Source organism: Eucyclogobius newberryi, unplaced genomic scaffold, assembly GCF_026437365.1.
Source record: "Eucyclogobius newberryi isolate DKJ021-1_F unplaced genomic scaffold, fEucNew1.0.hap1 SCAF_5, whole genome shotgun sequence".
NCBI classification, from domain to species: Eukaryota; Metazoa; Chordata; class Actinopteri; order Gobiiformes; family Gobiidae; genus Eucyclogobius; species Eucyclogobius newberryi.
This window is the reverse complement of record NW_027316167.1, coordinates 37,764,134-37,777,508: the sequence shown is the minus strand read 5'-3', so window position 1 is coordinate 37,777,508 and position 13,375 is coordinate 37,764,134. Positions and strand designations below refer to the sequence as shown.

Below are 13,375 nucleotides of genomic sequence, written 5' to 3'. Positions count from 1 at the left end.
AATTGTTAAATTTTTATGAATAAGCCGTTTTAGATCAATATTGCATTTTACAAAGAACAAAATGCTAAATTGTGATAAAACTAAAGGGAAAAAAGCACAACACAGTAAGTCTCCCTTAAAAAGACATTAGGCACGTAAAGTGACACTGGATCACAGCCCATTGCCTCAAAGTAACGGTGCAGTCTGCAGTGTCATCTAAACTGGCATTACCAAAACCTTAGTCATTTCTCCTTAAGGTCAGAGTTGACCGAGCTAGACGTGTGCGGGCCAGTAGTTCCAGACAGAGTCTTGAGTTGCATCTGCTCCCGTAATGATTTAATTATCAAACTCCTTAATGCCAGGCCTCTTCTTTAGTTACAGCAGTCAAAGGTTAGCTTACAGCACTAGTTACACAAGCCCTGGACCTCAGTGTGAAGGGCGCAGAGTGGCCAGCAGCTGTCAGGTTTGGCCGTACACTCAGGGGCCAGCAGACCAGTGGGGGTGAATGTGATCCGTGGCTGTGCGCTGTCCGCCGGGCTGCTGGAGCGGACAGGCACGCTACCAGGTGTGATTAATGCGTCTTAGATTGGCATATCGTTTTACTGTGCGGCCAGACACCTCCAAACCAGAGCAGTCCTTTAATTAACAACACCCATTAGAGCCATGTCAGGTGGTTTACAATGGAGAATGGGATCTTCAATGAGGAAGAAAGCAGGTTTCTCAGTTACTTTTAAAATGATCAATATCAATATCAAGGTTTATTTATAAAGCACTCTTACAACTTACAACAGCTCAAAGGGCTGTACAGCAAAGCAATTTGAATGTTTTATTGCCTGGTTTGTATATGTTCTGGAGTTGTCAGTATAACATTTTTTGTAAAATGTTAAAATAACACTACTATTGTCATATGTAGAGGTGGGAAATACAGTATAAGGAGAACATGGCAAAGGAAAGGAATTGGTTCTGGATGTAAATTTCTCATTTATTTTTGCCACAGACTTTAAGAAAAAAAAAAATATTACGAGTTTCAAAGGCACAACAGTGGCTAAACAGCTTTGTGCTAAGTAATGTCCAGTCCATTGTTTTCAGTAAAAAAAGAAAAAAACCTTTCTGCTTATTTATATTATAATATATACTATCGTAGCGTGTCATAATAGGCCTATTTACCAATAAATTATATTTCATATAAAATTGTCTAACGATGTTTTATTGCCCTTTTAAAAGTTGTTTTAGGCAGAATATAAAGCTGACATGAGATGTGGAGCAAATTTCTGCATTTGCTCTGATCAGCACATCACACACTGGACTCTGACAGACTTTTCTCTACACAGAACAATGCAGTGACGTGATTGGATGATTGGCTTTACATGCAGAAACCTTTACATTCCTCTTGTTGCTGTAAAGAGCAGAAAAATTGTGTTGCAAAGTTGCAAAACTCTCTCATCAGTCTGCACTGTGCTTCTTTCTTATTTATCATAGTCTGAAAAAAAAAACATCAGACTGATTTCATACAATGTACGGTAAAAGCTTTTCTCATGCCACGCTGTGATCTGACACACGGTGACGCTCGGCAGCGGGCTCCTGGTGTGGGTTGGGCTCCTGTGTGTTTGGAGCGAGAGGGAGAGAGAAGGGACGTGAAGGAAAGAAGAAGTTAATTTGATACAGTTTCTTAAAACTGCTCATTTCTAACACACGGGGAGGCTGCACTGCTTGTTCTCCGTGAGGGGCTTATGCTCTTCATGCCAAAGTTTTGTGTCATAGGTTTGGGTCCAGTGACCTGGGCACTCAGGAATAAGATAAGATCTGGAATAAGATGAATATGATACAGGTTTAATTCTTGACCACAGGGAATGATGTGAGCATGTCAGAAGGGTCAGTTAAACACGCCCCGTTTAGTCTCAATATAGACTTGGTTTGGTTCTGTTCTTGTCCTGGCTTTGTCTTTGTTCTCGTCTAGTCCTGGTTTATTTCTAAGTATACTTTGCTATTAATGGCAATGATTAAAGTCTGTATTGTGTATTTTCAGTAAAAATTATATCTAAATTCCAATATCTAAATAAGTCAAAAATAATAAGTCAATAAGTTAATAAGTCAAAATAAAACCCAATCAAAAATCATGATCGATCAATATAATGGAAAAACATCATTTTTTGTTTGTTATATGTACACCACACCGCACCACAGATGTTGAGTAAACATGGGTTTCAGTATTATAAAAAAATAAATATTGCAGAATCTATAGACAATTTAATGTAAATGTATCACAAATGTTTCTTTTTAAAATATATATTGAGAAGTCTTAATGTATACTGCATTTGATTGCAGAATGCGCTGTTGGCAAGCAGGTCTGATAGGCTTGTTTTAATTTGATGTCTCACTCTTCCTCTAAGCTACAATCAATTTCAGTTAAGCATGACTGCAACCTCTTAATTAAGTGGAAGATGAGGCAATGTAGCAGGGGTAGACATGTTAAATACCAAGTGGGCAGGTTGGCTGTGTAAGAAAATAGATCAGAGCAAGCCATCACCATGCTAAACAACATGTAGTTCAGTGCGAGTCGTTTAGGCGTGCTAATGGACGTAGCAGCCTGTGGCTATGTGAATCGACGTCTCATTTAGCTCAGAGACAGCCTTTTGCACATGCAGGCGCTGCTCATACATGTCTAATGGTCAAGGAGTATACCATTTACTTACTGAACTAACAAACTTTAGAATATAATACAACTATTCTTATGGTACAGATGTCTGCTGTGGGTCTATCGTATGTATTAGCTTATATAGTATCATTATACATGGGGGTGAGTGTTCTTCCAAGACTATCACTGCAACTCTTTGTGGTTGCAGGTAAATAGGCAATGGTTAATATGATGCAACTGTCATGGTTGTTTACTCCTTTGTGTTTATTTGATATTTGATATGTGTATACTCTGTGAGCTTTTTATTTCAAAATGCTTGGGTTGAATTCCTTGAGGTTCTCTACAAGTAAACTTGACTGGACTAAAAAATTCTTTTTTTAAGAATTCTGTTAAACTGTAAACATATATTAGTGAAGTATATAGAAGTAATACAATGGTGTCTGAAAACTACTCAGTAAAGTAAATGTCTTTGAAAGGTTACTGAAGTAAATGTACTTGAGCATAATGTAACTAAGCCCTATCTCTTCGTATTCTTTTTGTAATTTGATCTCCTTGCTTTGACACAGAAATCCAGTATTATGCGTCTGCACGTTAAGTCCACAGATACACAGCTAGACTAGTGCGGTTAGGTTAGTCCAGCAGCAGCCTGTCCTTGGGCCGCTCGGGGCTGTATGAGTTACAGTGACTGGCTGGTGACAGCGGCAGACTCTGGGACAAGGTTACAGCCTCACCCCCGACACTTCCCCCTCAGCTGACCCCAGTAAACGTAAGCCATTCCCTGGATCTTATTTACACTCCAGGCCCTGGGTAATAAAAGCTCCATCATGCAGTATTCATAGGGCTCTCTGTATGACTCTCCACTTGGGGCTGCTGCGGCTAAAAACACTAGACGCAGGACATTTACCTGGCCACGTCGACATCCATGGCCTTTCTCCCCTAATGAAAGGCTGAGCAGTGTTTTACTTTACTATGTTATTGCTCTTATTATACAAACGGCATGTATAATGTTAAAGGAATATTCACAGGATTATGAATTATGCTACTATTTCAGTGTTTATAAAGGCTAGTACTGTTCCATATATTGGCGCCGAAGAGAGCAAGCGTTAGCCTCAGCCGCTGTTTTGCACTAGTATAGATGTATTGTAAAATAATGCAGCTCGTGAAAAATATAGCAGCTAATGAAAACGAGACTGCTAAGCAGGAGGTGTGTTGCTAGCCTGCTGCTCCGGCCTCTGAAACTGAAAATAATTAAACTTGTTGTGGGGAATAATTAGTATGTTCAGAATGCATTTGGTACGTAAGTAATAACTTTAGACCTCTGCAAACAATTTGCAATGCGTTTAAGTTAGTAAAATTAGATAAGAGTTAAATCTAACATTGGAGAGTAACAATGTAGCCAAGTATTCTTAAAGGAGCACTGTGCTTTTTCTGGTGGACACCACACCCCTGCTTGTTTCTATGAAGATTTTATTGTTTTGCTAATATGTTCCACAGAATGGCATTAAATTATTCCATGGAGAAATGGAGATGATGCCACCAGGCCCACTTACAGGTCAGATCTGTGGTGAGGCGAGCGCACTCACAGTAAGTAAATTGTTGCAATATATCATCTGTAACTCAACAAAGCAAGATAGACCAGTTTGATGACATATTGTGGAACAATCAAGACAATAAGAAAGGTTGCGCAGTGTACATTTTTACGTTTAAAAAAAAACATTGTATTCTCTCATTTGTGCTTGTCATTCATTCTATTTTAAAATATAGCATCAATGTGAGAAGTCCTTATTTGGACTGATGCTCTCAAAAAGTAATTTAAGTTTATTTATTTATGTTTTATATTGGGTAAAAAATGCCATTATAGAGTTGAAACACACTAAAACATAAAATATTAAGAGCACCACTGAAGCATTAGATGACACGATGTAGTGTTTAAGTACATGCCATGCCAGCGGTGTGTGTGTGCCATATGCTAGTTTTAAGTGCGCAAAGGGGAGCCATGAGTCACGGAAACAGCCCAAGTGTCCTTGTTGTTGCTTTATAAGCCATCGGGGCAGTGGATGTGTGGGCAAGATGGACCTCAGAGAGAGTGTAATAAAAAAACAAAGGCCGACAGTGATGGATGGCCAGGTCACTGCGTGGCTATGGAGAGCTGAGGTGTTGGTAACATCCAATTGAGTCCAAATGGCTCTGGGTCATAAATGGGCTAAAAGGTTAAAGGGTGGGAAACCAATAGAGCAGCTTTTCTCCTGTGATGGGCTTATTATATAAGCGGGGGTAAAGGCGACGGCTGAGGACCAGAGGACCGCTACCTGGAAATAAGATTCCAAGAATACATAGAGTTTAGAAAATCATGGTTGTTTTGGTTGTTTACATAACCAAGCATGGGTGGGTCATATTGATAATAACTAATAGCTTGGATTATTATTATCCCAATGAAGATATTAATGATTATACTTTTTATTTGTAATGCACTTTACATTTGAAAAATCTCAAACTGCTGCAAATAAACATTAAAAGTAAACTAGAAAGAAAAAAACAACAACAAGCAAAGTCAACAAAACAATCCTCTTCAAAATGGCTCACCTCTCGCCTTCCTGAGCATACATCTACTGCGTCATCTCTGAAAGCCCAATCACGTTAAGTTTGTGGATTGGAACGCTCATGTCCGCACTCTTTTCATAGATCTCAAAGTTAAGGAAATGAACACGCTTTATAAATTAGAACGCAGACCTGTAACTTTGCCAGGCGTCATTGACTTGTCTCCGTGGAGATTACAAGTTTTGCACCATACAGGAACAGTCAGGAACAATACAGCCCAGAAGAAAAATCTAACCATCCTGAAAAACTACAGGGATCAGCTTTACAGCAGAATTTTGTATGCATACAGGTCATAGTTCACAAAAAGCCTATGAAAAAAATACTTGCCTCTGTATCGACCAGGCAAAGGCACAAACATCTGCGGCCTGTTACAATACTTAATCTGCGTTGTTCTTCTACCAACCATAAAAAACACCAAACTCTATGGATTTTTTGCAGGGCTTAAATTGACTGAGAAGTTGTTGGTCTTGCAGAATTGGCTTTCCTCATTGCTGCGTAACCATTTCCAGTGCCAAACGGATCAGCCATCCCTTTCACCTACCACTACGAGAAACTGGCTTTTAATGAAACCCTCCCATAACTGCGGAGAAGGGTGAAAATAAAGGAGCCGCCTTGTTTTGCTGGATAGAAATGTACTGGTTTGGCCTATAAGAAACAAACCACGACGTCCAGTCAAGGTTAGCCTGAGCAGTGATCAATACTTCAATCTCAATAAAGAAGCTCGATAGCGGCTGATAGATGGAGAGGGGAAAGCGCAGAGTGGGAAAAAAATGAGCAGAGGAGGCGGTGACACAAATGCCAACCTTGTCATAACGGCGCAGGGATGATAATACATCTACCTCCAAAGGGGAAGGAGGGAAGACTAACGAAGGCGGCGGCTACTGCGGAGCGAGCCGCCGATAAAGTCTGCTGCTGTCACTTCTCACAACCAGAAATCAATATCATATATGTCGGCAACCTTCAAAGCAGAATAAATAAATGACGAGCCGAAGTGGCCTGAAAAATGTCCCAACACTGAGCGATAAACATGCGTGGGGATTGAAGAGAAGAGTGAAATATGGAAAGAAATCAAGAGTGATACAATGTGCGCAATAAACTCAAAGGAATTGAGTAAATGCTGATATTTTGTTTGACAAATTTGAAATAATGATACATAATTGTGGGGTGAGAAAAGGCCTCATTGTCTATATGCAAATTGTGTCGTGGAGCACCTACAGTGAATGTAGCATCAATTAAGGCTGATAATGATATGCAAGGCACTACTTTCTATGCTGCTGGAAACATAATCCAATTATTATTACAAAAATTATAAAAAGTTACATTATAACCCAAACATTAATTTAAGTAGGAATTACTTAAATGTAAGTGTTTGGTGCTTGGGTTAAGTCAGTGAATGTGAGATTTTTACCATGTTTGTCCCAAATGAAGCTAAAGTGAGAGCCACTGGAGGCCAACCTTTTTTTTTTTAAATAACACTAAATGTACATGTCCTTTTGATGGAATTCTTGCTTTGCTCCCCTGGTTTAAATCATATAAGAATCATGCATTTCTATTATTTTTATTAACAGCATTTTGTTTTAAACTATGCTGCTGCTATTGACTGTTAAAGGCGGTATGGACGATTTTTCGGCGATTTGAGAGCGCTGGCCGTGCGGACTGATACAACACACACGTGCGTTTGTTTATTAGCGCAACGGAGCGCATCGCATCGCTCGTCTCCCGTAGATTTCCATCCACTTCTGCGTCAGCTCGAACTGTCTTTCTCCGTCTTCATTTTGCCCCGTACACTGAGGGAACTATATTATGATAGATCCATGCGCTTAGGCACGCGGAAACGTGGGGACGAGCCTGACGCGGCTGCAGGTGAGCGGTAGGTGCGTTTTATGATTGATACGTGGCAGGACAAATGATTTATCCACGCCACGAGGAAATATGATAACAAATTTGCTGAAAAAAATCGTCCATACCACCTTTAAATGATTATTCCAAAAAAATAATCATTTAACAGAAAAAAGAAACCCATGCTCTCACAATGTCATGGTAAGAGTTACTGTTGTAGAATTACAACTTACAGTCTGTGGTATAACCTTGGACTCAAAAAAGTAGATGAACCAGATCACACTTACTTGTAAACTGTGCCTCCATTTCCATGGCCCAGTTGCTCTTGATACTGGATTTCTTGTGCATTTATCTGCAAGCAACAAAGGTTCACACTTAGGCTTTTTAAGGACACTTGAAGCCACTTTCATGTTTTATTTTTGTCAGTTGTCATGTTTTCAACACTGGACAGATGAGCAGAGGAGATCGATACCACACAGGCTGAAGAGCTTATAAAATCACACCATCTCTGAGTGAGAGGAAAATAATGTAACGACAGGGAGTTGATGCAGTCACTCATAAAACCTGTGATAAAATGAAGCCTTCACCGGGACATTCAGGCATCTAACAGCTCAAACGCTTTCTGATATTTAGCTGAGTGACTGTGAGGGCGGACAGAGTGAGAGCACAGAGTGTAAACTCAGAGGCTGCGGCCGTAATTGTCTCCAGGATGTGTTAACTACTGAGTAAAACTGACAGAACAGAACTGTGCCAGTGCAGTACCAGGTCCCATTGGCCATCTGCTTCAGCGGCCAGCAAATACAGAGACTCATCCGTATGGGCTAGAGGACTGCATGTACCTCATTTCTAAATGAACATACACCATTTTATTTATGTTTTTACTTTTAATGCAATACAGTCTTGAACCTCGTTTTGACCGACCCTGATCCCCCAAACTACTTCACTTTCGACCACTTTTGAACAGGCGAAATGTGTCTCCATGCTCAGGGCCTCTGCATCATAAAGGGCAGCGCTCTGCTACATAAGCTACTGACATCACCCAAACATAACACACGTTTGCTTATAAATCAAATTTATAATACCTGAATTATAAATTTGAATCGTGAGTCCAGTTTCAGCCTTTCACAAAATTTTAGTAATTCCAAGTTTGTGTTGCTGTGAGATGTGGCTAAAGCTAGAATAAACAGGAAACTATTTCTAGTTTGTCCACAGCTTTTTCCCTTCTACGACAGTTTATCATGAGATCAAGTCAGGAATTAAGTTATTATTTTTTGTTCGTATCTGCTTTTTACCCTTGTTTTCACCTGTGTCTCCATTCTCTCGTGTCCAAACATCTCGCTCTATGAAGCGTTCCGGAAGCCAAAAGCGACCACTTTGAAAGCCACTCCCTAGCAAGATTCGGTATGGATCGTTCAAATAGTATGGTTCACTTAAGATAGTGGAAACACTTTCGGACTTTACCTATATGCTCCAAAATGAACCTGTCAAAACTTGACTTTAGTTTAAGTTGAAAAAGGAACTTGAGGATGACATGTAAGCAACAGTGTACGGACACTTCTTTCACCACAGCAAGTTCATTAAGTCATTTTCTACCGCCTGTTCCAGTTTACAGTTGCCAATTTACCAAATATATTGTGTACCCATGATCTCCTGATTGGGAGGCGAGAGCTTTAACCGCTCTGCCACCGTGCACCTCACCACAGCATTACATTATTTTGTCCAGGCTCTTTCAGAATCCCATCCTAAACTCTACAGACATGAGCTGTTGAAAAGTCACCTGTCCATTTGAGAGGATCCTCTTCAATTCAGCCGATGATTTCTTTAAACTACAACAAAAAAATACAAACACTTATTTTAACATTTAACATTTTGTCGATGACACAAGCTGATCATTTATTTATTTTTCTTTATCAATTAGTCCATATTAGCATTTACCAGTTTATCATTTAGGGTTGAAAATTGCAAGTAGAATTATAATATATTTTAAATCAGTTCACAGTGAACTTAAAAACCAAACTGGAAACATTTTGAAACATCAACACTGAAATCTGAACAAATAAACTGATGCACCAACCATGAGTTTCAGAAACAAAGGCCAAAACTACAGGATTAACAGCAAGGACAGTTTTCTGGTGTTTTCTGGTGTGCCTGAATTTGTGCGGATGGGACAAGGTGCCACAAGATCTCGTAAAGACACACATGGAAAATTATCTTGTGAGGTTTTTTTTCTCACACATTTACTTTTGGATTGGACAAAAAGGGTTAATGCTGGTGGCTTGAAAAGCTGTAGTTCCAAAAAACAATGCTACATCTTAAATTTAGAGATTTGAAACTTATTCTGTAGTATAAATGTATGAATAACAATAATGATTTATATAAAAAAATAAGGCATTTTATGTCTAAAAATTGCCAATATTGCACATATTTGGGACATACAGTATATATCAGAAAAATGGACAACGACAGGTTTAGACATTTACACACTTACAGTGGGGATTTCAAGCCTTGAAATAATTATGTTTACATCCCTGTCAACATGACAGGTACCGATCATTTGGTACCTGTCATGGCTAATTCTGAATCGGTCACAAGGAAAGGAAAACAGAATAACATAATTAATGAAAAATGAACTTTTATTAACATGTCTCTTTATCATTTACAGGCTGAGAAATAGATTTTCAAAGTTAGGGGCCAGGGGGGCCCCCTACCTAAAAAGGTTAGGGGCCCCCCAGCAATTTCAGGGGCCCACAAGCACGTGCGGCATCGCAGCGTCATAAGAACAAGATAAATGCGTTGTTTTAAACCTGGTTATTAGCATGTAAAACAATTTAAAGTACTTTTATCTGTTATTTGATATGAAGAGCACAAATATCCATCCATCCATCTTCTGCCGCTTTATCCGGGGCCGGGTCGCGGGGGCAGCAGTCTGAGCAGGGACTCCCAGACTTCCTTCTCCCCAGACACTTCCTCTAACTCCTCCGGGGGGATCCCGAGGCGTTCCCAGGCCAGCCGAGAGACATAGTCTCTCCAGCGTGTCCTGGGTCTTCCCCGGGGCCTCTTCCCGGTGGGACATGCCTGAAACACCTCCCGAGGGAGGCGCCCAGGAGGCATCCGGAACAGATGCCCGAGCCACCTCAGCTGGCTCCTCTCGACGTGGAGGAGCAGCGGCTCTACTCCGAGCTCCCCCCGTGTGGCCGAGCTCCTCACCTTATCTCTAAGGGAGCGTCCAGCCACACGGCGGAGGAAACTCATTTCGACCGCTTGCATCCGCGATCTTGTTCTTTCGGTCACTACCCAAAGCTCATGACCATAGGTGAGGGTAGGAACGTAGACCGACCGGTAAATAGAGAGCTTTGCCTTTCGGCTCAGCTCCCTCTTCACCACAACGGTCCGATGCAGCGACTGCATCACTGCAGCCGCTGCACCGATCCGCCTGTCGATCTCACGCTCCATCCTTCGCTCACTCGTGAACAAGACCCAGAGATACTTGAACTCCTCCACTTGGGGCAAGGACTCCCCACCCACCTGGAGAGGGCAAGCCACCTTTTTCCGGTCGAGAACCATGGCCTCGGATTTGGAGGAGCTGATTCTCATCCCAGCCGCTTCACACTCGGCTGCAAACCGTCCCAGTGCATGTTGCAGGTCCGGGTTTGATGGAGCCATCAGGACAACATCGTCTGCAAACAGCAGAGATGAGATCCTGTGGTCCCCAAACCGGACACCCTCCGACCCCCGACTGCGCCTAGAAATTCTGTCCATAAAAATTATGAACAGAACCAGTGACAAAGGGCAGCCCTGGCGGAGTCCAACATGCACTGGGAACAGGTCTGACTTACTGCCGGCAATGCGAACACAGCCCCTGCTCCGGTCATTTTAAGGAATTCAGCACAAATACTGAATTCCTATAAACCAGAGATCATGATCTTTAATACCGTTTAATTTAATATAATAATGTTTCTTAGATACAAAATAAATACTGTTTACAGCATTTGACACAAGGAGATATTGTGGAATATATAAAATCACAGCCTACAAAATAAACTACTAACATATATACATTTCCCCATGCTAACAACTCCAAAGGGGGCGGGGCCCTTGGGGCCCTTGGATACCTCCACATTGACATTGTCCCTAATATGCAAAATTACAGCTTTTGTTGCAAACAACTTTAAAAAGACTGAATTGCGAACTGAGGAGATTGACGCCCGCCAACCTCGATATCACTTGTGACGCAAAATTAGACCGGGCATTTCCGAGTACAACTGAACGCAACCGAACGCAGCGGCCAATCAGATGCCTGCTTTCATCGACATTAGATCACAGACACCGCTCGGCCAATGAGAAGCGAGAAGACTGCGAAGTGGCATGTCTGACAAAACGAAACTTAAGCGATGGAAATGCCCGCGCACATGCACTCCGCTGCCTTCCTCCGCTGTATAACTGCTGCAATAATCGTGGCCTGTAGTATAGCGCGCCCGAGTTTGTGCAGAGGAATCACTTTGGGCATGTTCACCGCGCTGTTTTTGCCTATTAATAATATATATTACGGCGAAAAATTTGCGTCGGTCATTGTGTCCAGAGCCTTGATTTTGGAGTCGGTCAAAACTGATTTTTGCGCCGGTCATTGACCGTGTCCGGCCCGTTATTTCGAGGCTTGGGATTTCATATTCTAACAGAATTTCTTTGTAAACATTTTAATTTTTACCAATTTCTGAGTTCAAACTTAAAAAAATTCAGGCTTGGAATTAGATATGAACAAATCCTTGTGTTGGATCGGTCAAGATCTTGTGGATGAAGTGGATTAAATGAAATACCGATGAAGTGGATTAAATGAATATAATGAAAATAATGTCTTTTCGAGTATAAATCGCATTTTCGGGGAAATTTATTTGATAAAATCCAAGACCAAGAACAGACATTTAATCTTGAAATGCAATTTAAAATAATACCAGATTAAAGGACATGATGGTGAATAGGTGAAAGTATGCTAACGTAACACCTTCAGCTACATGACGCACAGACAACGAACTGTGGTAAGTGTCTGGTATGTTAACGTAACATATTAACAAGAACATGCTAACAAGTTTACCAAAGCATCAGTATTACCCCAAATCACTAAATCCATTGAATTCTTCTTCCTCTGTGTCACTTCTAAACAACTCTGCAAACTCCAGAAGTAGAGGAAGTGCAGATTCTTCTTCTGCGTCACTTAGAGCCTAAAGCGCCCTCTTGTGGTTGTCCGTGTGAAAATAATCAACATGTGACATGCTGTTGCCAGTGTGAAAATAACAAATAATATCACATATACTGTAAGTCGCTCTGGAGTATAAGTCGCACCCCGGCCAAAACTATGAAAAAAGGTGCGAAATATAAAATACGGAAATAAAAATTCTGATTTTTCAGCTCTTAACATAGTACCAATCGCGTTCTTTCCCGCTTTTTTTTTGTTTTTAACAGCAAACTCTACCCTACACCCAAAATACGCATCATGACCTTTGCACCTCACCTGTTGTTGGCCATGGAGTCCGGAACGGTGTGCGTGCAGTCGTTGGCTGGGTTGGGCCGCGTATTAACCTAGAGGTCCACAAAACACACATTTAATAGCTCTGTGACACCCTTCCGGACAAGCTAAGTGGACAGGGCTAAGCGTGCGGCGGGCGGGCAGACTAACAGGCAGATAGACGTATGAGCGGACCACCTAATGAACAAGAACAAAACACTGGCTCTCGGTTCAGCCCAGAGGTTAATTGGCTTTTTGTGGGAGAGAGGGGAGCGGAAGAGGAGAAGGAGAAGCCCATATGGACGAGCAGCCTATGGCCATGGGGAGGAACCATTAAAAGGGAATTGACAATAAATTGGCTACAGAAAATTATGAGAGGATAAAGCCATTTCACAGGGGACCATTTACATCTATTAAAATGTATGTTTACTCTATAGACCTCTATACTCAACCCAGATATTGAACACAAAAGAGCAGCCAGGAGCTTCTAAATGCCATACTAAAAATAACTTGTTTAATTGAGGTCAAAAAGTCGCTGTGTTGGGTCCACAAAAGCACAGGGATTCTCTGTTTAATTAGTGCCCAGGAAGACCTAATTTACATGGCACATAACACTTAATGTGCCAATTACGTTGATATTAAAACTAGAGGAAAGGCTAGCATTTACAGCAGGCCTATTCAATTTAAGGACCGCGGGCCAGATCGGGCCCTCCAAATGATCTGAATTGGCCACAGGCCAATCTTCCAAATATTCAAAAATATATTCTCTTTAGTTTCCTGGTTTGATCCTGGTTTAAATCTAGGTAAGACTTGGTTCAGACCCA

The 13,375-nt window shown here is 41.2% G+C and overlaps 1 protein-coding gene across 2 annotated transcripts in view; it reads right to left on the bottom strand.

Moving 5' to 3' along the window:
* map2k5 (mitogen-activated protein kinase kinase 5) overlaps positions 1–13,375 on the bottom strand; it is an 87,134-nt gene that overhangs the window by 52,110 nt on the left and 21,649 nt on the right. For both annotated transcript variants that reach the window (XM_072465881.1, XM_072465880.1), the window contains 3 exons: positions 12,558–12,625; positions 8,829–8,877; positions 7,339–7,403 (listed from right to left, as the gene is read on the bottom strand). In XM_072465881.1, the coding sequence (XP_072321982.1) occupies positions 7,339–7,403; positions 8,829–8,877; positions 12,558–12,625 (182 nt within the window). The remainder of the gene's footprint in view (positions 1–7,338; positions 7,404–8,828; positions 8,878–12,557; positions 12,626–13,375) is intronic.